This window comes from Diceros bicornis, chromosome 7 (assembly GCF_020826845.1).
Source record: "Diceros bicornis minor isolate mBicDic1 chromosome 7, mDicBic1.mat.cur, whole genome shotgun sequence".
Taxonomy (NCBI): Eukaryota; Metazoa; Chordata; class Mammalia; order Perissodactyla; family Rhinocerotidae; genus Diceros; species Diceros bicornis.
The window spans coordinates 18295149-18323129 of NC_080746.1; the positions used below are offsets into that span (position 1 = coordinate 18295149).

At 38.8% G+C, this 27981-nt stretch overlaps 1 protein-coding gene across 1 annotated transcript; it reads right to left on the minus strand.

The window, feature by feature from the left end:
• Positions 1-524: 524 nt before the first annotated feature.
• Positions 525-27981, minus strand: ARCN1 (archain 1). Its single transcript, XM_058545076.1, has 10 exons — positions 27849-27981; positions 15918-16181; positions 15241-15420; positions 14906-15111; positions 14075-14239; positions 11561-11726; positions 9499-9646; positions 7790-7898; positions 4969-5173; positions 525-2480 (listed from the first exon to the last, which is right to left on the minus strand). Exons 1-10 carry the CDS (start codon positions 27849-27851, stop codon positions 2391-2393), a joined length of 1536 nt encoding a protein of 511 aa, XP_058401059.1. The 5' UTR covers positions 27852-27981; the 3' UTR covers positions 525-2390.

Below are 27981 nucleotides of genomic sequence, written 5' to 3' on the forward strand. Positions count from 1 at the left end.
TTTTCATTCCACTTAGTAGTCATTAAAGGGAATAATTTGCCTTCCAAACAATTTGTTGACATTCAATAGTTTTTCAAGTTAAATAAAAAGAAAGTAAGGAATTTCCGGGGGAATTATCAACAGCTCCCAAGGCATTCATCACTCATCTCTGCATCACTTACTTCTTATCACTGTTTGTCTAATGGGGAAGAGAATGCTCCAAGATATCACCCACCATTGTTATTCTTTAAAGATTAAGCCTCATTTTTCTGACTCTACAACTGCCCCTGACAAAATTAAGACCAAAAGTCCATAAATAGCTTCAAATTCAAAAGCTGCATGTGTGTGTGTATGCTCAAATGTAGAAAAATACACAAGGAGGCACAATACCTGTAACATGGGGAAAAGGCAATGAATACTCTCAGATGGAGATTATTTTCTCTTAAAAAAAACATATCATTAATTTTTAATCTTAGATCCCATTACATCATCCTGAATCAGCAAGCAGACACCAAAGTATGAGACCGTCAAGAGTCTAATAAACATTCATTTTATAATACTCTTTATTTGATTAAAGAATTTGCCTTCTTTGTGTACACTGGAATGTTATATTCCCTACGTATTTTACAGGGTTACAAAACGTCTCTCATTTTAAATATTACCCCAAAAGTAATTTCAGAAAAAAAAAGTTTTTGTGAAACTAAACTTGACTTTTAAAAAATCATATGGACAAGCAACTCTCAAACAAAACTGGATTAATAAGATTTCTTGCCTACTTAACTACATGACAGATTTCTTATCCCAGTCCCATTCCTCAAAAAACCTCATGTGGAAACCAAGCTCGAGATAAGGATTCTTCCCTGATGCAGTTAAGGGAAAGGGAAAGGCTGGAAATTTCTTTGGCAAACAATTCCATCCACGGCCATTTGTGTGTGACTGCTTTTCTTCAAATACAGTACACTCTTTGCAGGGAAGACCAGATGTTCTTTAGGGTGGGAGTGGTACTCTCCAACCAGCTGAAAATGCAGGAGGTCACCTACAGTCATCTGCCTCTTCCCTCTGCCAGTGGCTGCAGCCTGGCAGCAATTTCACCAACCCTAGAGAGTGCAATACTGGGTGAAAAGCCAAGGCAAGGCTGATGTAGTCCCCCCCACTGAAAAAGTAATGGATGAGATGGGGCTGAGAAACAACCACTACATGATAACACTCAACAGAAGAGGCTTAGGGGAAGAAAAGGAAGAATTTCAGAGACAGGGACAGATAGGCTGGTGAAAAAATGTTGGAGGAAAAAATGCTAGAAGGAAATGAAGTACGTATCAGCAATCCCTACATACGAATATAATCAGCTGCCTCTTGAAATGCTAAAAACCTAGTGGAGTTTTCCTTGACAGTTTAGGATCAATGAGATTGGCAGAAAGACTCACTGAACCCAAAGCCTCCAAAATCATAACCTAGTCTCTGCTAGAAAGGAAAGGACTGATGACACAGAACAGCCAGGAAGAGGGAGATGATGAATTTGAGGAATGTGAATGGATTACAAAGACTATGAGTTATAATGTTTTAGCTGAAGTAACCAAAATGTGGAGAAATGGAAGCTTGGGTAGCACTAGCAGCAGACATGATTACCTGTGATGTGAAATCCCTAACTGGACATAACCATTTTCCTCTGATGTGGGGACTATGCCATTTAAAAGCTGTTTCTCAGCTGTCTTTAATAATGACACAAGTGGGATTCACAGTACTGTTTTAACTGGAGGGACAGGCCTGAAATGAAAACAACTTGGCAAATAAGTGGAGGGATGAATGGATACAGGAAAAGGACATAAGACATTCTTATCTTTTAACCTCTGACCCCACACCCCTTAAGCAGTTCACTTGTATAGTCCAAAAATCAAGAATGGATTAGATCAACTTGTTCCAGGAGTGCCAAAGAAATACAATGCCTATACACAGATGATCCCACCGCTTGACTGAATGTATAGACAGAAAAAAACTGAAGTTTGGAGTTATGAAAGATTAAAATCTTATGCAGAGAAAACTTTTTAAAAACAAATTAAGTATGAAATATAACTATATTTAGAGATTAAAATAAAGGAGCAACTTAGGCAAAGGCAGAGAAGGTGTTTAACTGCGGGCATTCTCTGAAGAGCTTGCTTTCCTGCTGGCCAGTAAAATCTGCCAAAGAAATCAGCAGCCTTTCCCTTTATGTTTGTGTCATTTCTTTGCCAAAGAATGTCTGTGACACTGAAACACTGAGGGTGAGCTGAGGGTCCTCGCGCGCAGAGAATCGTGCATTGTATCAGAAAAAAGGGTCTCCAATGGCTTGTTGATTTGGAAAAAACTCTTCAGCCACTGTTGGCTTCTTCTTTATTAATTTGAAATTTTTCCTTTTCGCTTCCCTCTTCTTGGTATTACAGGATTTCATACTTATCCACTAGGAAAGTGGTCTCTGTGGAAAACCTTACGGGGCTGTTTCCATCTACCTGGGTCACTCTGGTAACCTAGGAAAACAAACAAAGAGTAAGGTAAAGCAGGAGAGTGAGTCTCCAAGGTGCTGACTAAATTCTCAGTACAGAACAAATTCCCTAAAAGCAGTGTTAAAGGTAACTCAGAGGGGCCAGCCCGGTGGCGCAAGTGGTTAAGTGTGCGCATTCCACTGCAGCGGCCCGGGGTTCACTGGTTCGGATCCCGGGCATGCACCGATGCACCACTTGGCAAGCCATGCTGTGGCGGCGTCCCATATCAAGTGGAGAAAGATGGGCACGGATGTTAGCCCAGGGGCAGTCTTCCTCAGCAAAAAAAGAGGAGGATTGGCAGATGTTAGCACAGGGCTGATCTTCCTCACAAAACAAACAAAAAAAAAGTAACTCAGAAATACTAAAAAAGTTCAATTCACAACCGCAGCTCACAGCATCACTCTTTCCCACCAACATGATTCATCTGCTCTCTAGACAGAAAAGACAGCTGTTGGGATGAGATCTAGAGTGGTATTAATATTTAGTAAAAGGTCCAGAATGAGTCACCACTGCCCAAGTCCTGCCCTATAAAACCTATGAAGTTCATAGAGATTCTATTAGGATGCTCAATTAACATTTGATGCTAAATGCAATATTCTTTTTTTAATTTTTTTTTGTAAGGAAGATCAGCCCTGAGCTAACATCCATGCCAATCTTCCTCTTTTTGCTGAGGAAGACTGGCCCTGAGCTAACATCTATTGCCAATCCTCCTCCTTTTTTTTCCCTTTTTCTCCCCGAAGCCCCAGTAGATAGTTGTATGTCATAGCTGCACATCCTCCTCGTTGCTGTATGTGGGACGCCACCTCAGCATGGCCCAACAAGCAGTGCATCGGTGCGCGCCCGGGATCCGAACCCGTGCCGCCAGTAGCGGAGCTCGCACATTTAACTGCTAAGCCATGGGGCTGACCCCAAAATGCAATATTCTAACTCTTCAACGTTATTTGTTTGATTTGCTCTCAAAAGTCTCACTAAGCTGCTCTATCATACTTATTTTCTAGATTGGTTGGGTCCTTCTAATGAGATCTTGTCTTTTCTTTTTAGTAATAATAATAAATGTCCAGTTTAATGAATTACCTATAACAATGGTAACTGCAACGGCACCAACACAATACTTGAACCACTGACTCATATTTTCTAATGAGGTTTGGAGAGAGCAATTATACTGCCTATTCTTCAAACAGTCCCAAACAGGAAAATGTACCCATCTCTAACTAATGTCTTGGGTTCAACCATGTGCTCCTAATACAGATGGTGTTATGCCAATAACTGAAAGAGGAGGGGGAGGGGGAGAGAGAGAGAGAGAGAAACAGAGAAAGAGAGAGAGAACTGCTCTTTGTAATCATCCAACAGAAGAAACTATAACTCGCCAAGCACTTACAGGAGAGACTGAGACCATATGGGAAGATAAGATAGTGCCAGAATAAGCAGCAAATCAACAAGTCACAGGGGAAGATGACAATATAAACTGGGTCCTTGCAATGCAATTTCAAAAACTGGAGAGGGGCTGGCCCCGTGGCTTAGTGGTTAAGTGCGCGCGCTCAGATACTGGCGGCCTGGGTTTGGATCCCGAGCACGCACCGATGCACCGCTTGTCCGGCCATGCTGAGGCCGCGTCCCACATGCAGCAACTAGAAGGATGTGCAACTATGACATACAACTATCTACTGGGGTTTTGGGGAAAAAAGGAGGAGGACCGGCAATAGATGTTAGCTTAGGGCCAGTCTTCCTCAGCAAAAAGAGGAGGATTGGCATGGATGTTAGCTCAGCACTGATCTTCCTCAAAAAAAAAAAAAACTGGAGAAACAATGTGTTAAAAATAACGATCTAGGGGCTGGCCCAGGGGCGTAGTGTAGTGGTTAAGTTTGCATGCTCCGCTTTGGTGGCCCGGGGTTCGCAGGTTCAGATCCTGGGCATGGACCTATGCACTGCTTATCAAGCCATGCTGTGGCAGGCGTCCCACACATAAAGTGGAAAAAGATGGGCATGGATGTTAGCCCAGGGCCAATCTTCCTCAGCAGAAAGAGGAGGACTGGCAATGGATGTTAGCTCAGGGCTAATCTTCCTCACCAAAAAAACCCAAAAAGATATAAAGGAAAAGTTCACAAATTTCCATTGCTTTGCCTACCAAAAAGACAAAGTTCACAAAAGAACTGGCTCATGATTATCTGTATTAATGAAAGGAATCTGTGACACAAATAATTAAAAAATTGTATCCATTTGTATTAGAATCACTTTTTTTTCCCCAGTAACTTTGCCTTCCAAATAAAAAACTTTCTTTCATTCCTTGGGTTCAAACCAAGTGACATCACAAAACCATGTGTTGGGTGTTTTGGCAAATGGACTTTAAAATATATGAGACTACAGAAAAATAAGCAACTAAGCTGATTTTTTGCTCTGATCATGAAGCCACACTGTCTTTCTGGCACCTGTCCTACCACTTTCCCCATATATGCTCTCTATTAAAATGGGGTACCTGTATGTTACAGTAATTTTTTTTGGAGATGAAGGAGACTTGAACAGGGAAGAAATCGTTGGGCTGCCCAGCAATGCTGAACTCAAGGCTGCCACTCTTATTTTTGGCATCAATCACTGGCAGGCACCACTCCAAGGTATTTCGTCGACTGTCATGGCGATACTCGCCATCGATCTCACCAATCACCGGTGCGCCGACACCAGATCTGTCACAAGAAACATCCGTGTCAAGTTAGCTGTCCTGAGCAAGAACTCTGCCAAGGAAAACCAGCCCCAAATTTGATTATGCTCCTCAAATTCTGTCCACTTGCATATAGTCCTAGAAAAAATTAGGGTCCCTAATAATTTCAAGGATCAAACAAAAGTCCTAGCACCTTGCTAACTGGCAGATATGCCAATGGACTGCTCCAACTTGTGGACTAGATCTGGAGCTAAAACTGAGACTGGTGAATGTGTGAACTGGGATGTATTTCCAAAAATCCTGCACCAATAGTTTGTTGCCCTTTCTAGAAAAAATTTTAACATAACGTAGCTCTCTTTATATGTGACAATGGAGGAAAAAACAGGTTGACAATAGTGGGGGCAAACTTGAAACATCATTATGTGGTTATTTAGAATAGAGCTGAATTTGGGCCTTTGCGAGGATGTTTTCAAAAGATTTTAGAAGATTTCAAAACGTACTGTAGTTGATGCCAGTGTATTTATGTGATTTACAATGCAGTAAGTAGACTTTTATTTGATAAGTGAAAGCACAATTACCCTTGGGCAAAATGGGACATGGTGAGAGAGATACATAGTCGTCCTTAATCTGTAAGAGAATCAAGGCTAGTTAGGATGTACTTTGCACTCCCACGCATGGCTGACAGGCAGTGTCACCTACTCCTACACATTCTAAATTTACCATCTTTTAATTCACCAGTGACATTCAATGCTTGTATTAGGGGCAGGGTAAATAAGGGAGACAAAAAAACTTTAAGGGTGATATAACACTATTAACTCTTTCCCATCAATTTTATGGTCCCAGTTGTATATATGTGTCTTCTCTTTGCCCTTGTTCCAATTCTGATTCTGATCTCCTCTAATTTGATCAGTTTTAGACAATACGGTAAAATGTTGTCTAAGGGTCTCCACTGGAGACTATTGCAAAATTGAACTAAGACACAGGAAACCACCATAACCACAATTATAGGGTAGGTGCAGAGGGCTAAAACTCGTGGCATCCTAAAAATAGTCTAGTAAAATAAATCTTGACAAAAGAAAACCCACACCTGTCACCAATGCCCAAGTCCTACAATGGTTCAAGGCAGCCATCTATTGTTCTGAAAGAATAATCAAGCTGTGAAGAATAAGATGGTTATCTCATTAAAGGGGATATTGGTAATAAAGCATATTTTAAAAAATGGAAACAATAATGACTAAAACCAGACCTGGCCATGTAAAGGCCTAAATTATCAAGAAGGGAACAAACCTACAAATGAAATTAGTACCATTTTCTTGGCAATAATAACCGAGACATATAACAGTACAGATACATTAAGAATACACTTACTGAGTATTCATAATTAAGCACTGTGCTTAACCATGGTGGGTGGGGGGCTGAGAGGTAGAGGAGAGGAGCCGGGATTCATTAGTGAAGTAATAATAGTGCACACTCATTAAAAATGCTAGTAAGGAGACAAACTTAAGGCAGAGAGTATTTCCAGACGATCCTAGAAAGCAAGGCATTTAAGCACACAACAAAAACTTACTGGAACTAAACTTTTGGGGATGATGGCCATTTTGATATTCTTTATTGTGGTGATGGTTTCACAGCTGTATATATGTCAAAACTTATCAAATGATGCAATTTAAATGTGCAGTTTATTGCATGTCAATTATACCTCAATAAAGCTATTAGAAGATTTACTGAAACTAATGTAAATATCTTGTTTCAGTAAGAATCAAAACATTCTTGAAAATATACTCTCGTCTTTAGCTGAAAGTTTAGAGAGTAAGCTAAAAAGAAAAATTCAGGGGGCCAGCCCCATGGTGTAGTGGTTAGCTTTGCGCGCACCACTTCAGCAGCCTGGGGTTCGCCAGTTCAGATCCCGGGTGCAGACCTACACACCACTCATCAGGCCATGCTTTGGCGGCGCCCCACATACAAAATAGAGGAAGATGGGCACAGATGTTAGCATAGGGCCAATCTTCCTCAGCAAAGAGAGGAAAGATTGGCAACAAATGTTAGCTTAGGGCTGCTCTTCCTCACCAAAAAAGCAAAAAAAGAAAGAAAAATTCAGCCTGACAGACTCAATTTCTCTAAGAGTTGCAAAACAAAACAGAGAAAGTTTGACTGAGAAGTGGCTCCTTCTGGAAATCTTCATTATTACATGAACAAACTGAGGACCAACATCTGAAAACATAGCCCTAGAACTACAAGCTTGCTTTGTTTGATTTGGTTTTAAAAGTCAGGAAAACCCACTCCTTTTAAAGGGTACAGCTCAATGCATTTTGACAAATGTATATAATCTTGTAAGCACCATCATAATCAAGTCATAGATCATTTCCACCATCTCCAAAAGTTTCCTTGTGCCCTGCTGCAGTCAAATGCCTTCCTCTCTACCTCGTGATTTCTGTTCCAAGAGTGTTACCTTTTCAGAATGTCATATAAGTAGACATAGTATGTGGCCTTTGTATCTGGTTTCTTTCACAATTAGCCTTTATAAGAAGCAAATATCTTAGAATGAATAGCCAGCTAAGTGCTGCCTCCAAAACAAGTTCCAAAAGACTAGTTCTATAAACTCAATATAGAAAAAAATAATTATAAGGGGGACACCACTTACGGGAGTGGGATGGTGATAACCACATCATTCAGTTCTAAATTATCTTCTTGTAGCTCATATTCTATGTTGACATCGCAGCCACTTCCACTCTCTGAGGGCCAGCAATTAACTGAGAAGAAAAGCAAAGTAGGTATACTAGAACATTAGAAAAAGAATGGAGAAAAGTTAAGATGGCAAATCAAAGCTGACAGCCGCAGCCTTTAAACATCCTAGCCTTTAAACATCCTAATGTAAACTATTAAAAATAACAGTTTCAAAATTAAAGCTATTAAAAATTAAAGCTAATGATTAAAATGCAGCACTGAGTCCATTTTGAAAGAAGGTCATTTTCTTTCTGTTAGTTCATTATTAGCATACAGAAATGCAACTGATTTTTGTAGATTGATTTTGTACCCTGCAACTTTGCTGTAGTTGTTGATTATTTCTAATAGTTTTCCAACGGATTCTTTAGGGTTTTCTATATATAAAATCATATCATCTGCAAATAGTGAGAGTTTCACTTCTTCGTTACCTATTTGGATTCCTTTTATTCCTTTTTCTTGCCTAATTGCTCTGGCCAAAACCTCCAGTACTATGTGGAACAGGAGTGGTGAGAGTGGGCAGCCCTGTCTCGTTCCTGTTCTCAGAGGAATGGCTTTCAGTTTTTCCCAGTTGAGTATGATGTTGGCTGTGGGTTTGTCATAAATAGCCTTTATTATGTTGAGGTACTTTCCTTCTATTCCCATTTTGTTGAGAGTTTTTATCATAAATGGATGTTGTATCTTGTCAAATGCCTTCTCTGCGTCTACTGAGATGACCATGTGGTTTTTATCCTTTGTTTTGTTGATGTGATGTATCACGTTGATTGATTTGCGGATGTTGAACCATCCCTGCGTCCCTGGTATAAATCCCACTTGATCATGGTGTATGATCTTTTTAATGTATTGCTGTATTCGGTTTGCCAATATTTTGTTGAGGATTTTTGCACCTATGTTCATCAGTGATATTGGCCTGTAATTTTCTTTCTTTGTATTGCCTTTGTCTGGCTTTGGTATCAGGGTGATGTTGGCCTCATAGAATGATTTAGGAAGTTCCATCTTCCTCTATTTTTTGGAATATAGTTTGAGAAGGATGGGTATTAAATCTTCTTTGAATGTTTGGTAAAATTCACCGGAGAAGCCATCTGGTCCTGGACTTTTATTTTTTGGGAGGTTTTTGATCACTATTTCAATCTCTTTACTTGTGATTGGTCTATTCAGATTCTCCATTTCTTCTTGGTTCAGTTTTGGGAGGTTGTATGAGTCTAAGAATTTATCCATGTCTTCTAGATTGTCCAATTTGTTGGCATATAATTTCTCATAGTATTCTCTTATAATCCTCTGTATTTCCGTGGTATCCGTTGTAATTTCTCCTCTTTCATTTCTAATTTTATTTACTTGAGCCTTTTCTCTTTTTTTCTTAGTAAGCCTAGCTAAGGGTTTGTCAATTTTGTTTATCTTCTCAAAGAACCAACTCTTTGTTTCATTAATCCTTTCTACTGTTTTTTTGGTCTCAATTTCATTTATTTCTGCTCTGATTTTTATTATTTCTCTCCTTCTGCTGACTTTGGGAAAGAAGGTCATTTTCACGAAAAGAATTTTGCTATGGCAATGAAGAGAAGCATGTAAAAGCCAAGGCTATTTCTAGTTCTCAGTGCAGACTAGCTTAGTGGGACTCGCCAGAGCACTTACTTGTCAGTGGAATAAAAGATTCCTCTGTGGTTTGTAGTCTCCACTTTAGCACCCCTACGTCACTGTTGACTGGAAATGACTTCTCTGGATTCTTCAAGCCAATAAGAGATTCTGCAGTGAAAAGTTTTTTATCCACATTTGGATGGGTCTGAAGTGAGAATGGAAAGAAAACTTCTGAGGTTCAGACATGATAAGACAGGAAATAAATTCCCTATGGCCCATAATCTAAACATCTAAAATAAAGTACCTAAAAAATTCCAATTCTTTTTGATTTTGAAGAAAGATTTCCCTTCTCCAAAGACTTTTAAAAAAATTTAAGACATTGAAAAAATAGTAATAAAAAAAGTAATTTCAACTCTAAGCCATTTTGTTTGTAATTGAACAAGTTAATAATTTTGTAATTGAAAAAGTTAAAGACCATTAACCAGGTCCTTTACAAAAATACTTCACAGGGAACAGCCTCATGGTGGGACCAAGCTTGCCAAGTAGAAGACTAGGGTCAGACGTTGATCAGCTGCCTGGGTCAGACAGCAGTCCTGGCCTTATAGTAAGCAGGCAGGAAAAGGAAAAGCTCTATGGAAAGTTTAGTTGCAATTTTGCCCAGAGAGCTACAGTTATTCAAACTGAGGCCAACTAAGATGGGCCAACCTTGAGCCAGCCCTGATGGCCTCGTGGTTAAAGTTCAGAGCTCTCACCACTTTGGTGGCCTGGGTTCGTTTCTTGGTCGCGGAACCACAACACCCGTCTATGAGTTGCCATTCTCTGGCGGCAGCTCACACAGAAGAACCAGAAGGACTTACAACTATGCAGTGGGGTTTTGGGGAGGGGAAAAAAAAGAGGAAGATTGGCAAAAGATCTTAGCTCAGGGTGAATCTTTCCCTGAAGAAAAAAAAAAGATGCGCCAATCTTTTTAAAAGAAGTCATATTAGGAGAAAAAAGGGACAAAGAAATAGCTTCTGGATAGCAGCCTACATATACTTTAAGAGCTAGCAAAGCTGTTGTCAAATAATATAAGTGCTACTTCCAAAAGACAACTTTGTGCTGATTATGAGGGGGAGGAAAAAAGTAGACAAAAACACATTCTTGAAAAGACTTGGTTCTCATGACAAGAGACAGAAGATCAACCATCTAAATAAAATGTGAGAAGAACAAATGTAATAATATAGAAGGTCTCAGACACATCCAGGTAGGTGGAACATATATATTTATTTTGTAAGAATTTTATGCACTTTTCAAATATACCATTAGATATTGCCCTTCAGCTAACAAAACAAGCACTAGTAGTTCACATAGTGCCAGAATGAGTAAATTTAGTGTCATAACCTGTTTTAATAAAATACCTCCCTATTAAGTTTAAAAACTTTGTTTTTGTTTTTTTTGTGTGTGTGTGAGGGAGATCAGCCCTGAGCTAACATCCATGCTAATCCTCCTCTTTTTGCTGAGGAAGACCGGCTCTGAGCTAACATCTATTGCCAATCCTCCTCCTTTTCCCCCCAAAGCCCCAGTAGATAGTTGTATGTCATAGTTGCACATTCTTCTAGTTGCTGTATGTGGGATGCCGCCTCAGCATGGCCAGACAAGCAGTGCGTCAGTGTGCGCCCGGGATCCGAACCCGGGCCACCAGTAGCGGAGCGCGCACACTTAACCACCAAGCCACGGGGCCAGCCCAAAACTTTGTTTTTTTTAAAACCACATTTTAAGTGCAATATCCTGAATGAATTTACTCTTTGCATAACAGTAACAGATAAGCATCTCTTTGCACCTTTGTTAGTGAATATGAAGTCATTTATTAGATTTCAAAATGACCTTTCATTCAATTCTAATATTAAAAGGCCATTCTAATACAGCTGCTGTTAATCATTCTCAACCAGCTTGGGAAGAGATTTATTGCCTCAAGGCATCCACTGTAGGCAATAAATTAGCTTCTCTATACATCTAGAATGGCACTAGTCATATAACTTAATTTTCTGTGTTCTGTGGTTCATATAAGGAACTCCAGTTGAGAAAGACTGTGCTAGGTAAACAAAGTCTTAATATTCCCTTATCAAAAGCCTCTACACACCTGTAACTGCACCCCTTTCTTATCTTCATTTTCCACATGAAGACGAATTCGGCCAAATTTATCATCTGAGATCCTAAGCATGATCATGCCATGCAACTCCATATTCTGTAATCCTCCATCTCGTCCACAGGTTAGTGTGATCTTTTCCTCAATCTTCATGTGCACACTATAGAGAAAAAGTAATAAATTTGTTCAGAAAGGTAGAAACCAGAATTCCCTTTCTCCAGGGTTTAATGGTGATTAGCCATCAACAACTTATTTTAAGGTGCTGCTGCTACACGTATCGAAATTTAAAGCAATTATACCCTTTGATCCAGCAATTTCTCACCCTACAGATAAATTCTCACCTGTATAAAACAGTGTAGTAAGTTATTCACTGAAGAACTGTTTGTAATAGCAAAAGTTTAGAAACAACTTAAATGTCCGTCAATAGGGGACTGCTTAAATACATAAAGGTATATCCACCAAAATGAATATTAGGCCGTTGTGAAAAAAAGGGGAACAAGTGAAAAAGCTTTTTATTTGAAAATAATTTCAAAAATTAAAATTATACCAGAAATATATTTATACCCCTTTTACCTACTGTTAACATTTTATCCCATTTGTTTTATCATTTGCATACTTTCTCTCTATAAATACTATATACATATATGACTTTTTTTTTACCCCTGAACCATTTAGAGGCAGATTATATAGATCATGGCCCTCTATCCCTAAGCACTCTCAGAGTATATTTTGTAAGAACAGGGATATTCTCTTACATAACCACAATACTATTATTGACTTCACAAATTTACATTGACACAATACTTTTATCTAATCTACCATCCATATGCCAATTTTGTCAGTTGACCTCATAATGTCCTTCAAAACAGTACAAGATCCAGTCTAGGGTAAGGTATTGCATTTAGATGTCTGTCTCTATAGCTTCAAATAAGGAAATCCTTATCTCCAAAATAATTAAGTGAAAAAAGCAAGTGGGAAATGTGTCTAGTATGCTACCACTTATGTGTAAAAAGGAGAAAAATAGAATATATATACGTTTTTATTCATCCATACATAGACTATCACCCTCAGAAGGATACACAAACTAGTTAATACCAGTTGCCTCTGAGAAGAGAAACTTGCATGGCTGGGTAGAAGGAAGACTTTTTACTGTAATATCTTCTGGACCTTTTGAATTTTGAACTATATGAATGTATAACCTAACAAAAAAAAGCAAGTAAAATAAAAAGTACTGTTGTTATGGGCAATTATTAAATACAATCTATCTATATTCTTTACTAAAACTACTTTTAGCTGGCTGAACTACAGAGCCTAAAAAGAATACTCTGGCATCCTACTTTGTTCTCTATTCCAACCTCTAAGTCTTCCCAGAAACAAAATCATGAGACTCAAGACCTTTTAAAGGAGTGTATCATAAGACAATGAAGGTCTCATTTACCTTCACGAGAATTTTCTCCATGCTCAAGAAGTATTTCATCATTTAGAAAAGAGTCTCAAACCCTCTTTAATACGTGATGGTCTCCAATATCCTTTCCCACCCCCCCAAGTCCCAGTAGATAGTTGTATGTCATAGTTGCACATCCTTCTAGTTGCTGTATGTGGGACGCAGCCTCAGCATGGCCGGAGAAGTGGTACGTCGGTGCGCGCCCAGGATCCGAACCCGAGCCGCCAGCAGCGGAGTGCGCGCACTTAACCACTAAGCCATGGGGCCGGCCCTCCAATATCTTTTTAAAATAGTGTCAAGCCTTTGTCTCACTCAAAGCAACCACTAGGAACAGCACAGGAGCTTTAGTGATTTAAGAGATTTATCCTGACATAACCCTGTTCATTTCATACAGAAGAGGACATACAAAATACTCCTTTTTTATGCACACCTGATAGAGGTATCCTCCTAGACTCATCTTTCACTTGACCTCAAAACCATCAGCAACATTAGAAGGTCTGGGCTTTAAGACAAGAAATCTGAGCCATGAATATGTGAACTTGATAACTACCACTTAAAAATGTTACCAACCAGTACCACAGTCCTGAGATAAGAGACAAATCAAAATACTCTATACTGGGTTCAAATACTTAAAAGGCAAAAGACAATATGTTAATTTGCTATTAAAGATATTTATAAATTTTGTATTAAAGACTGGTCCTCCTTAAAGTTTAATTAAAAAAAGACATGCCAAAATATAGTGTAGGGGTCATCACAGCTCTATCCTCTAATTCAAGTCCATTTTAAGAGACAACGTACACACTAGGCATGAAGACAAGTTATTTTTGTTTAATTTAGCCAGCACAGGGTTGATAAAAAAGTAAGTTCCAAACTTCATAGCAAATAGACAGCTGAGAACCCCTAATTGTGGTTAAAGAAAAAAAAAAAAACCTTCATGTTAATACCTAGAATATACTCTAAGTCTTTTAAATCTGAAAAATTAAGACACAAAAACAATAAACAGTGCAGTGAAATAAAATTTTTTAAGCATTATGTGGTCTGTTCTTACTGGAAATGTTACTTACCTTTCCATATTAACGGGTGGAGAGTGTACTTTGGTTGCTTCAGAGGTACGCTTGCCCATATTGGAGGACATGATAGTTTCACCTTCAGATTTCAATTTGTCTACAAAGTTATCTACCTCCTTTCCTTTGGCTCCAAGTTTCAAAGCCTTGCTGGGACCTGAAGGTCTAAGAGGAAGAATACAAAATAAGAAAAAATACACACATGATTAAAAAAAATTTGATAACCCCATATTATTGAAGCTTTCCCTGAAGCTGTTCTTTAAGAGGAATGAGAAGAAAAAAAAGAGGAATGTGAAGACCTCAAGAGAAAAACCCAAGCTTCCTAGTGTTTAGTGGACAACTAGACTATTTTCTGCTCAAATTGGTAGCTGAGTCACTATTAACATGCAAGCTTCAAGTACCCAAAGACCAAAGGTATATACTTTTATAAGCATGCATGATCTGATGTATTTTCCATCCAGATAAATATACCTGTGCAAACTTTTGCATATAATTTCAGGTAGTTCACAGATTTTCTCTGAAATCCATTCATGAACACCAAGGTTAAAAATCTGCATTAAATATCCCCTCTTCTCCCAAAATAAGGCAACTCGCATAGGAAATTGAGGTCACAGTATAATTTGTAAAAGAACTCTTTTACATAAAAGGAAAAACACCATATTAAGATTTCTCCTTTATCCCCATATTATGTGGCCAAATTTAATATTACAGCTTACTTCATCAAGTCACTCATTATTTACAGCTTGCCTAGAAATCAGATATCACTCCGAGATACACACATACAGCCTTCATCTGCCATACTAGGGCTGCTAGTGATATACTGGATTCTACCTGGCTGGCGCAGGTGCCACTTTTGGTTTATCAGTTTCAATGATGGTCTCTGTGATCATGGCAGCCGTGCTGCCTCCAGAAACTGCGGAGCTCCCAAATCCCCCAAATCCTGGTGCTTTTTTGCCCTGTCTCTCTGCATCTCTTCGGGCCTGTTGTAATTCTTTTGCTTTACGCCGCATCTCAGCCTTGGCTTCACGTTCTTGAGTCTACGAAGAGACATACATTGATGCAGGTTTAAGCAGAGTCTATACTAGCAAATAAAAACAGGAAAATCAGATAGTGAAGCCTAAAAGAAAGACATACAAACCAGCAGTCCCAGAGAAGAGCCTATTTACCTCTCTGACTGCTCTGAACACCTTCTCCTCGTGAGAATCCATTTCTGTGAAAGTTCTGATCTGTGCCAGATTAACATTTTCCCGGTATCCCAGAGCAACAATTTCATCAAAAGCAAAAATCAAATCAAAACAGTGCTCAGATATTTCATTCTCTTCTAAGGCCCGGCAATATTCAGGGATCTAATCATGGACAGCAAAGGAAAAGAAAGATTTAGAATTTATCAGCAGTTACATTTTCCAAGTCTTATCCTTTAAAGTACACAAATTTCAATGAACCTGAACCCCTTTCTTAGCTCCTCTACTCTTTATTTTAAGCAAGACTTTGGCATAAAGTCTTTGTGTGCTTGTGGCTGTATCAATAAGTCTTATCTAAAAAACATCTAAAAATATGGCCAAACTAGTGTCAGAAACACAAAGCAGATTAGAGTAACTGCTTAAGAACTAGGAAAAAGAAGGGCAGTTCTCATATCCTCTTTTGTGATACTTACAGCCTAGGAGAACAGCCAGTAAATGTTTGCTGAATGAATAAGGAGCTACAGTAATAAGCTGCTGGGGTGGGAGTGAGGGGCATGAAGGATGCAAACTGATAAGCATCAGCTGATTTGGGGGAAAAAACAGTTTCACACAGAAAACTTAAAACAAAAAACTGTAACCTGCTATTATAGAAGGATTCTTACCACTCTTGAGAAGAGCCTTAGGGTCTCCAGATCTTCTAAGATGTTGCTGTTTTTGGTAGTGATCAATACCATGTACAGTTTCTCCATAGGTTGGTAGACATATCTTACACTCTCTGTTTCAACAAAGGTATGTTGTTTTCCAGTGTTCATAAGCTTTGGAAAAGCTGCTAACAAGCCCTCAATCCGAGTTCGGGTCATCTCCACGAACTGTCGAGAAACAATAGCCTTTCCTGCTTTTGTGCAGACTGCTGCTGCCAACAGCACCTGCCAGGAACACATGTATAAATAAGTACTAATTAATTCTTTCTTCACATCTGTTTTCTCAGCATCCTCAGATCTTCCACAGAATGGCACACTCAGTTATTTAGTGACATGACTACTACTAGAATGTTGACTTTCAAACTCTACTTCATTGCTATTTTAATTATAGTATGTTCATAAGTAGTTCATAAGAAAACTAAAGTAGAGGAAAATGAAGCTATTATTCCTATTTTTTAATAATATACTTAAAGAAAAACTTAGTAAAGAAATAATTTTTTCCAAGTCTACACATATATTATTAATGTCCCTGTGACTCAAAACTGGATCGCCTTCTGCTTTGGCAGATCTATAAAGAAGAGTTTAAACTTTTTCTAAGAACAGAAATTTCCAAGCCAAAACAGAGGTCTGATCAGGCAGATTAAGGTTTATAAGAAGCCCCTGACCTTTCCTTTCATTTTTGCCTAGAACATGGAACCAATCTAGTGACTCTAAATTTATCTTCTGCTCTTTGATTAACCTTCCCATCCCATATACTATCTTACCTCCAGACATGCAAACTATCTGTAAAATGAAAAACTAAATGGCAACGTTTCACACAAGTTTTGACACTGGGCAACGATCAAGACCAACAACCTTTTTTCAGAGTCTGACATTTCATTAAACAAATAAAGCACCAAAGAAAGAAGAGGAGATCTCAAATACCACTGGCAGGAGAGTAAGAAAGCTAAGTACGACGTTAGTCTCTTGGTGCAGGAATCTCTTGGTGCAGGAACCCAAGCGTTCACAAGCACAAGTAACAAAAAGACTATTTACATATTTTGGAAGCCTCAATGTTAGGATACAACCTCTGAAATCAACATCCTACTGGTCAGGCTTCTCAGCTTTACAGAAACCTGTCCTCTCCAGGGGAGCAACTTGAAGAAAAAGCAAGGTAGCCAATTCAAATAAACATTCTTATGGTTTCCATACATCAATACAGTTTTATAATAATTATAGGAGAACACAATGTCCTCAGCCATCAAGATATGTCATTAGGTTATTTGGGAGATCATTACAATCCTGCTTATTTCCAAGCAGCTAAGTATAAACAATTTATATTGGAAAAGTGTTTGAACTGTATCTTGCACAAATAATTTCCTTTTACCAAACAGATTTTTACTGACTGATTTACTTCCAGTGAACGTGGGACAGATTTTCTCACGTGAAATCTCAAGCTATCAATGGCTATTTCCTAAATAACAACTGCAAGTTTAGAAAGAAGCACATTTAAGGAAGTAATACAATTTTGTTTATGTTTCTGATTCTATCAACTCTACACTGAAACTTATCTTAATAATCCCAGCCTAAAGTTACTTCTATGTTGCATAGAATTAAAAAGTTTAAAAACAAAGTAGTTCTATATGATAAATAAATACTCTTAGGAAGAATCTTGTTTTGTAAATTAGTTCCTTTTAAAAAGATTAGAGGGGCCGGCCCGGTGGCGCAAGCGGTTGGGTGCGCGCGCTCCGCTGCGGCGGCCCGCGGTTCGCTGGTTCGGATCCCGGGCGCGCACCGACGCACTGCTTGGTAAGCCATGCTGTGGCGGCGTCCCATATAAAGTGGAGGAAGATAGGCACGGATGTTAGCCCAGGGCCATCTTCCTCAGCAAAAAAAAAGGAGGAGGATTGGCGGATGTTAGCTCAGGGCTGATCTCCTCACAAAAAAAAAAAAAAAAAAAAAAGATTAGAAAATATTTTAGACATACAGAGAGGTACAGAGCATAAAAATTACCAGTTGATTAAGAGTGGCAAATAAGTTAGCTTAAAAGTCTAAAAAGTCACTTTTTCCCAAATATTTATAATTTTTAAAAATAAATAGTTTTGTACTTAGAAATGTATCTTTCACTATCATGGACTACTAGGGAGGTTTGTACTATTACCCAGGTATGAGGCAAGAAGATATACTGAGGGTAGTAAAGGATACCAGAAAAAGAATAAAAATGCAAAATGGTTATGACCCATATTTCTCAAAAGAAATCCTCCACTCCATGTCTTTAACTTTATTTTTTTTTATTATTGGCTACAGCATTTTATGTTTTTAAATAAAATTGTAAGATATTTAAAGTGTACAAAGTGGTGATTCCATGTCTTTAACTCTAATAGTGTGAGATAAAGAAAAGATTTTTTCAAATAAGGGCAAGGTATCCTATAATTTTTGGTACACAAATAATGATAATACCTTAATCCCTAAGGAGAAGAAATTGACCTAAAATTATCACCAGGCAAGAGTATTTGTTGAGAAGACTAAAACCAAATGTACTCAAGAAATTTGATTTCACATTAATTTTTATCATAGGAGGTTCCTGTTTCAACCATACACATATTTCTGGCAAAAAAAGAAGAAATAAAAATGTAGCTGCTGCTTCAGCTTACCAATGACAAGGAGGTAAGTCTCTGTACTGGTTCCCTAAGGGTTTATACGCCACATATGTCCAAATGAGGTAAGATTTTTGCCCCCAAATTATCCCTCAGAAAAGAGCTGTGCCACATAAAAACTTAAAAATGAATATTCAGGGCCGGCCCGGTGGCTTAGTGGTTAAAGTGTGCACGCTCCGCTGCTGGTGGCCCGGGTTCGGATCCCAGGCGCGCACCGAGGCACCGCTTCTCCGGCCATGCTGAGGCCACGTCCCACATACAGCAATTAGAAGGATGTGCAACTATGACATACAACTATCTACTGGGGCTTTGGGGGAAAAAATAAATAAATAAAAATTATTTTAAAAAAATGAATATTCATAGCAGTAATTATTCATAATAGCTAAAAAGTGAAAACCCACATGTCCATCAACTGATGAACAGATAAACAAAGTGGTATATCCACTTTGTATATATGGAATTCAGCCATAAAAGGAATGAAGAACATGCTACACATGGATGAACTTTGAAAATATTATGCTAAGTGAAAGAAATCAGATGAAAAAGGCCACATCTTACATAATTCCATTTACGTGAATTATCTAGAGTAGGCAAATCCACAGAGACAGAAAGTAGAATAGTTGTTGCCAGGGACTGGGAGAGGGGAAAGGAGGAGTGACTGCTAATGAGTACAGGTTTCCTTTTGGGGTTATGAAAATGTCCTAAGCTTAGTGGTTATGGTTGCACAACTTTGTGAATATACTAAAAAAATCACTGAATTGTATACGTTAAAAGGCTAAATTTTATGATATGTGAATTATACCTCAATTAAAAAAAAAGGAATGGAGGGCAAACTCATAGATTAACAAGAGACTTAAGAGACATGTCAACCAATCACAATGTATAAATCTTATTTGAATCCTAATTCAAACTGTAAAAAAAAAAAGAAAAATTATAAGACAACTGGGAAATTTTGAACAGTTAATGAAGTAGTTGATATTAAGGAATCATTTGTAATTTCTAAATGTGATATCAATTAAAAATATTTTGAAAATAAGGAATACTTACCTTAAAAAAGAGTTGTGTAAATTCAAATCCTTCTACAGTCTCTCATACTAAAGGTGCTCTCTCAATAACTTTATGTTGAACATCTAAATGAGTTGTTTGGGGTAGACACTATCCTCAACCTCAAACCATGCTAGTTTTGCATGTATTAATAAAAGGTCATCTGCTTTATTAATTATCCTGAGGATCAGAACTTAGTTTCACGTGTCGGATGTCAGTTATAAATATATCTTTTAAAATCAACTGTCCTGGGCTGGCCCTCTGGCTTAGCGGTTAAGTGCGCGCGCTCCGCTGCTGGTGGCCCGGGTTCGGATCCCGGGCTCGCACCGACGCACCGCTTGTCCAGCCACGCTAAGGCCGCGTCCCACATAAAGCAACTAGAAGGATGTACAGCTATGATATACAACTATCTGCTGGGGCTTTGGGGGAAAAATAAATAAAGAAAATTATTAAAATCAACTGTCCTAATGTTATACAAATGGGTTTTTATGACTTGAGGTAAAATTTCCAAAAGTACCACATGGATTCAAAAAGTGCTAAATAGCAAAAAACTTATATAAAAGTTCTAGAAAACTGGTAATTCAAAAAGTGGATCTAGGGCCAGCCCTGTGGCTTAGCGGTTAAGTGTGCGCACTCCGCTGCTGGCGGCCCGGGTTTGGATCCCGGGCGTGCATCAACGCACCACTTCTCCGGCCATGCTGAGGCCGCGTCCCACATGTAGCAACTAGAAGGATGTGCAGTTATGACATACAACTATCTACTGGGGCTTTGGGGGAAAAAAAATAAATAAATAAAAATTATTAAAAAAAAAAAGTGGATCTAGTGGTGCTGATGATGCTTGTGAAGAATTTGGATAAACTGTCTCATGAATATAAGAATGGAAAAAAGCAATTATTTCTCAATTAAAAATCTTATTTATATAATTTAAAACATATGTAGGGGGCCGGCCCTGTGGTGTAGCGGTTAAGTGCGCGCGCTCCGCTGCTGGCGGCCCAGGGTTCGGATCCCGGGCACGCACCGACACAACGCTTGTCAGGCCATGCTGTGGCGGCGTCCCACATAAAGTGCAGGAAGATGGGCACGGATGTTAGCCCAGGGCCAGTCTTCCTCAGCAAAAAGAGAAGGATTGGCATGGATGTTGGCTCAGGGCTGATCCTCCTCACAAAATAAATAAATAAATAAATAAATAAAACATATGTATAAGTAAATTATTAAATATTTTACTAACACATTTGACTATTTGTGCTACACTCCTAAAGTTTATATATTTCAATTGGCAAAAAACTTTTCTTCTTAACAGTCTCATCAGGAAAATGGGGAATTTCCTTATATTTGGGATCACCTCACACTGGCTCCTCCTCTTCCCAAACACTAAGTGAATTAGAAATAGTGTTCTAAATTTGCAAAAAACCAAGTTGATATACCAGAAAAACTAAATGACTGGGAGTGAGAAGATCTGGGTTCTAATTTTTTTGTTCGATTTACTATCTATCTGACCTTAAGTAGTTCACCTCTCTTAGCCTCAGTTTCTTCTCCTATAAAAAGGAGCATCATCTGACTACCTCACAAGCCATTATGAGGGCCAAATGAGTATAGTGAAATCATCTATACAACTTACACCACATATATTCACAACGTAAAACAGCACCATTATTATTAATAAACTTGCCAAGAAATGAGTCTCATTTAAAAAATTGTGTCATCTTCAGGCAATGGATTTTTACCTTTATGGGTTTGTCAATATTTCGATATTCAAATAATAGACATAGACTCTCTCCCTACAAAATTTTACATATAATTTCAGGGAATTCATAGATCCTCTAGAGCAGTAATTCTCAAATGGCCCATAGAGAATCACTTTATGTAGTGAGAAATATTACCAATAAATGGGAGCATATTGTAAATGTAATCTTTGTAGAGCCCCTTCCCACCAAAAAAAAGGCTGAGAACCTCAGTCCTAGGAAACTATGGTTCTCTACCTTAGAATTTTATGATGTTTTGAAGAAATAAAATAAGTCCAAGTTAAGATACTAAGTATAGCACAATTTAAACAAATAGAATCAAATGTCTACCTAGAGAAAGGACTACTCAGACCAAACTTTCAGACCTCTATAAATATGCTGATTTAATACAAAGCCCATATCTAATATATCTAATAATAATAAGCCTGTTACGAACACCGTTTGTAGGTTTCAGGGTAGTTCTTAGGCAGCTGGAATTAAAAACACCTCCATATCATACAGATAGAATTGAGGTAAAAATTAACATCAAGGGCAACGTGAAAGGGAAAAAAAGAACAAAAGGCAAACTATAACCAGAAAGATGTATGCCATGGGGAGGGGCAATTCATCCACTTTGTTTTCTTGATTGGACACGATCAAAGGTTAGTTATAGGTATTGGCAATCTCCATTTTAACAATACTATTTTAAGAATTAACTAAATAATTATTTATTGAACACCTACTTTTACACACTTGATGCTCTCTGGGAACACGAAGAGGAAACAGGTTGGTACTCTTCCCTCAAGAAGCCTAGTAGAACCTTAAAAAAATTTTCTTGGGGCCGGCCCCGTGGCTTAGCAATTAAGTGCGCGCGCTACGCTACTGGTGGCCGGGGTTCAGATCCCGGGCGCACACCGACGCACCGCTTCTCCGGCCATGCTGAGGCTGCCTCCCACATACAGCAACTAGAAGGATGTGCAACTATGACATACAACTATCTCCTGGAGCTTTGGGGGAAAAAAAGAAGGAGGAATGGCAATAGATGTTAGCTCAGAGCCGGTCTTCCTCAGCAAAAGGAGGAGGATTAACAAGGATGTTAGCTCAGGGCTGATCTTGCTCACAAAAAAAAAAAAAAATTTTCTTGTAACTATGTATGGTGACAGGTGTTAATTTTACTTGTCGTGGAGATCATTTTGCAATGCATACAAATATTGAATCATTATGTTGTACACTTGAAACTAATACAATGTTATATGTCAAGTATACCTCAAAAAAAAAAATAAGACACAAACATAAACAACTGTAATACTAGGCAGAATGTGTTTAATGTGCCATGGAATTCAGAGGAAGAAGAAGTTCCTTCTAGCTGGTAAGATCAGGGATGACTTGATGGAAGAAACAGCACTTAAATTATGCTTTGAGGGGAATCAGGGGATTTGAGTATGTAAAGACAAAGAAACAGTAGGGTAAAATAGTAGGTCCCAAACAGGAAAACTCTGGGACTCTCTTTGAGTCATTCCATTATCCAGATACAAGCAAAATAACACTCCTGAAGTAGGACCAAAGTGCCCCACGCTAAGTATGGCTCTAAACCTCGAAACACCCAAGACACCATAATCACAGGGTCCACGAAGCTGACACAGGTTTCTCTTCACTATATTATTCATGTTAATAACAGTTATTAACATGGCTGGAAGGTACGGTCACCTCTAAACAAGATAAATTTAAGCTATCCTAAATTAACATTCATCTTCTTAAATGCCTTGAAATACTAAAGCTTCTCTTCCCATCAATGTTTACCGATATTTAACAATTATTAAAATATAGTACACACTAAAAGGTAAGTATTTTTCCTACTGTAATTTGATCTGATTTTCTTTGGGAAAGAATGAATAAGTATGACTCTCTATAAAGTTGTTTTATTCATTTATTTTTTACATTTTTGGAAAAGAACATTTAGACCTAAAAGGAACTTTCAAGAGCCCTGGATTGTTTTATAGACGTAAAAACCAAGGGCCCAGAAGTTAGATCATCTCTTCAGGACTGTTTGAAAAAATAAAATAAAATTCCCCATTAAGTTGAGTTTTTTCAAACAACTCTTCTCTTTTTTTGTGGGTGTGTGTGTGAGGAAGACCAGCCCTGAGCTAAGATCTGCCAATCCTCCTCTTTCTTTGCTGAGGAAGACTGGACCTGGGCTAACATCCACGCCCATCTTCCTCCACTTTATATGGGACGCCGCCACAGCATGGCTTGACAAGCGGTGCAGCTGTGCGCGCCCGGGATCCGAACTGGCGAACCCCAGGCCTCTGCAGCGGAGTGCACGCACTTAACCGCTTGCGCCTCCGGGCCAGCCCCCAAATAACTCTTCTCTTAATAATACTTACAATGGCTTGAGTATATTATTATTTGTTTTTGGATTAAGTAACAACTCTCTCCTACCCAGATTTAACTACATGGATCAGAAAGTTGCTTAAGAAACCTGGAGAATTAGGTTTCTGTTCTGCCTCTGCCACTAATTATATGACCTTGGATAAGTCACTTAGTTGCTTCTTGAAATATCCCTATAACAGGGGGCCAGCCCAGTGGCGCAAGCGGTTGAATGTGCACGCTCCACTGCAGTGGCCCAGGGTTTGCCGGTTCTGATCCCAGGCATGCACCGACGCACTGCTTGACAAGCCATGCTGTGGCGGCATCCCATATAAAGTAGAGGAAGATGGGCACGGATGTTAGTCCAGGGCCAGTCCTCCTCAGCAAAAAAGGAGGAGGATTGGCAGATGTTAGCGCAGGGCTGATCTCCTCACAAAAAAAAAAAAATAATAATAATAATAATTATCCCTAAAATACAGGTTAGTTTATATGAAATCTAAAGTGCCTTCACATCTTTAAGATTCTGTAACTCTAAGCACCTGAAGACTTTACAGCAAAAGAAAATGTACAATACCTCCATTTCACACTCACTGCTCCAGTGGTAACTGCTTTGGACCACATTTTATGTTAATATTAAGCTGCTAGAAGGCAAACTGCCTAACCAAAACAAATCATGTGTGTGTACAGCACAGTCATGTCCCTCATAAGGATGTTTCAGTCAATGACAGACTGCATGTACAACGGTGGTCCCATAAGATTAGTACCATATAGCCTATGTATGTAGTAGGCAATACCATCTAGGTTTGTGTAAGTACACTTTATGATGTTTGCACAAGGACGAAATCGTGTAATGACACACTTCTCAGAACATATCCCCATCGTTAAGCAACATATGGCTATACACATGTGACATAGCTGCCACATCATCCCTTCATGCCCACTAGTGATAGAGGTCCAAGAATAACGAGTAGTAATTCAGAATAAACACGCACAATTCCCTAAAGAAAAAAGTCAACGACTTTCTTGAACCCCTAATGCTTCAGAATTCTTTACTTCCCGAATTAACCAGTCACTTTCTCCTTTGTAACTCACTGTAATGATTATATAAATATATAAAATTCATGATCATATTAACGCTAGTTTCTACAACTGTCATAGGAGACAATTTTATCTTTCCTGTTTGCATGAACTAATTACAGATAAAATCAGAGGGAAGATTACAATAAAATCTAGACCACAGACAAAACCTAAAACTTGAAAAGTTACTCAGTGAGAGTTTTAAGCTTATCACAAGTTTCTGTTCTAAAACACAAGCTTGTAGTGAATAAAAATAAATGGACATAGTTCTCACTTTCTGCAGTGTACTTCCTACTCAGAGAATAAATAGACGGCCATCAAGGAAAACTCAAAAAAATCATTTTCATTCTTTGCTGTCCTTTCAAACAACAATCAAAAAGATAAATAAAAAATACAATAGCTGTGCAGCTGCTGTATTGTACATGAAAAAGGGAAAAAACAAGCAATAATAATCCCCTAATTGGGAACTGTTATGACTGTGTAGAATTTCAGTTTCTCCCGTCATGTGTAGATCTGCCATACAAACCCAAATCTAGCTTTCTAATAACTAATGACTTTTGGAAACTGAACTTACTGGGATCATTTATATTTAATCTGACCACTACAGTAAGTTTACTCATTGCCTATAGTAGTAAATAAGAACAGCACTCTGTAGATAAGCAAAGATTTTACAGATTGGTGCTACCATGAGACTAAATATCAAGTTTATTCGAATGTAAGTTTACTAAGAAAAAGAACTGATTCTAACGATATCTGACAAATTAGGAAAATAAGAATATGTTCTCATTAATTTGCAGAAAACTAGAAAAAAGATGCCTTTTTTTGTACTTCATTTTATAACAAAGTCATCATAAGCCATTTCTTTTTGCATTTGTTCATTTATTTCTCTACTAGGACTTCACAAGGTAGGACATTTTGCACGAATTTCAGTAACTAAAGGTAAAGGAAATTTTTCAAAAATCAATATTTATGTACTGATAGCTGAAACTTAACTCTGAAATGCATTAAAAAAAAGGATGGATAGAAGAATGGATGGATGATTAGATGTGTGAGAAAAACAAGTATAGTGAAATGTTAATTACAGAATCTAGCTGGTGGTTATATTGGTGTTCACTGTAAAATTCTTTCAACTTTTCTAGATGTTTGAAAATTTTATACTAAAATGTGAAGGAAAAATCAACTTTCAGGAGTTTTGATACAACTTTTAGATGCAAGAAATCTTACCAAATGTCACCCTATTTGGACGTTTCTACTGTCCAGGGATCTCTTCCTAAAGGAATAGGGCCCAAAAACATTACACAGCAATAACACTTAATAACGTCTTAAGATTCAACAGAGCAGAATGTACTGAGATAAGCTGTTCTCTAGAGTACACAAATCTGTGATATCTGGATCATGCCAAGTCCTAAATAATTCAAAAAGATATGCATATCTAAATATGACACAACTGTATGTATATGCACGTGTCCGAGTAACACACAAAATTTATATTTTATGTTTATCAGTCAACACCTAGGGCTTTACCATTCCGCAGTTATCGATGAATTAAAAATACTAAGTTCCAAGAACTTTTCAACATACAAAGTTTTTGTAAAGATTATCTATATTTGGTTTATATAAGGCTTTAATTTCGCTATTAAAATTATAACATGCTCTAAAATGCACTACAGATACATCCAAGATGTAAAAAACATCCAAAAAGGAGTTTAAAAATCACTATCCAAATACTAAGCCTCCTAGTGAAAATGAAAAAAGGAGTTTTTGGAAATTTTATGTCCAACGTAAAAGTTTTATGAGGTAATCCTGCTTGACAAAATTTATATGCCTGAAGCTGAAAAAAACCTTTCAGTGGTTTTAAGCCCAAGCATGAATCCCCCCCACCATCTAAGTTCTCATCTAAAAAACGTTGTCAATAGAACTTAACATTACTGGCACCAAATTATATTGTCATCTCTCAAGTGTGCAGGAAAATGCTTTAAATCAAATTATTAATCTATTGACAAAAAGAGAATAAAAAAAGAAAAGAACATCCTTCAAAACACTGAAGGGCATAAAGTTCACTAAAAAATAAATTACTAGCTCGTTTGGAGCCAAAGATTTTCTCCTACTTCATAAATATCCACTAATTGTAGTGATAAAATAAGATTTAGTGGAGTCAGCACTGTTTTGTCCCATCCTCACCCACGTTAATTTTTCCCTACAATAGATGAGAACACAAAGATAACGCATTTGAAGCCAAGTAAGAGGTCCCAGAGTATAACCCGTTTCTACTGCTCCTGTGAGACATCTGATCACGATACGCCACATACACATTTTACTTTACCGGAACAGTAAGTTCCTTGAGGACAGCCTGTGTTTTCTCTAACTCGCTCACATTTGCCCAGTGCTCTATACACAGGGTATACTTAATCCACTGACAAAAGGACACACCTAAATTCTGGAGAAGCAGTGCAAGGTTTCAGGGACAGTTGGGTCCTACAGATTAGTGTTAGAAGGTACTCCTTCCTGTTTTATGCCTCCTTTCATCTATTTCCCCCTTTCACAAACAAAAGAAAAAGTCCTGAACACCAATGGATTTGGAGTTCGAGTATCAATGTCCTACGGAACACCGGGGATGGGAGGAGAGCTGATTACAGAAGGAAGCTAATCCCCGAGAGAGGCCCAGCCTGCTAAGCCCAGGCGCCCATGGAACGGGCGGGACATTAGCGCCGAAGGCCGCAGCATGGGGTCCAAGCGACACCACTACGAGGTTCTCGCAGCGCAAAAACCCCAAGCCCGTTCCAGGGCCCGGAGGGTCCCAGCTGTTTGGGCGGGGGCGGGAGGGGGGTGTGCGCGCGACGACACAGGGACTGGAGCCGGGTCCATCGGATCTCCCGGGAGGCCCGGCACAGGGTGGGCAAGGCCACGCCGCTCCCCCAGCCCTGAGGGAAGCGCCCGGCTGCAGGCCCTCGGGGCGGGGCTCCTGTGGCCCCAGCACCAAGCCGTCCGGCAGGGAGAGCGAGCGAGCAAGGCCAGACCCCGGGAGTTGGACCCGGCTCGGAACTTACCATGGTGAGGGCGGTGGTGGTGCGCACCTGCGCTCCGGCTCCACTGCGGATAGCGCTAGGGTCAGGGGAAGGGCAGTACCAGCCGCTCCAGACCTGCTACCCCCCTGACAGGGGCCGCTGCCGCTTCGCCTCT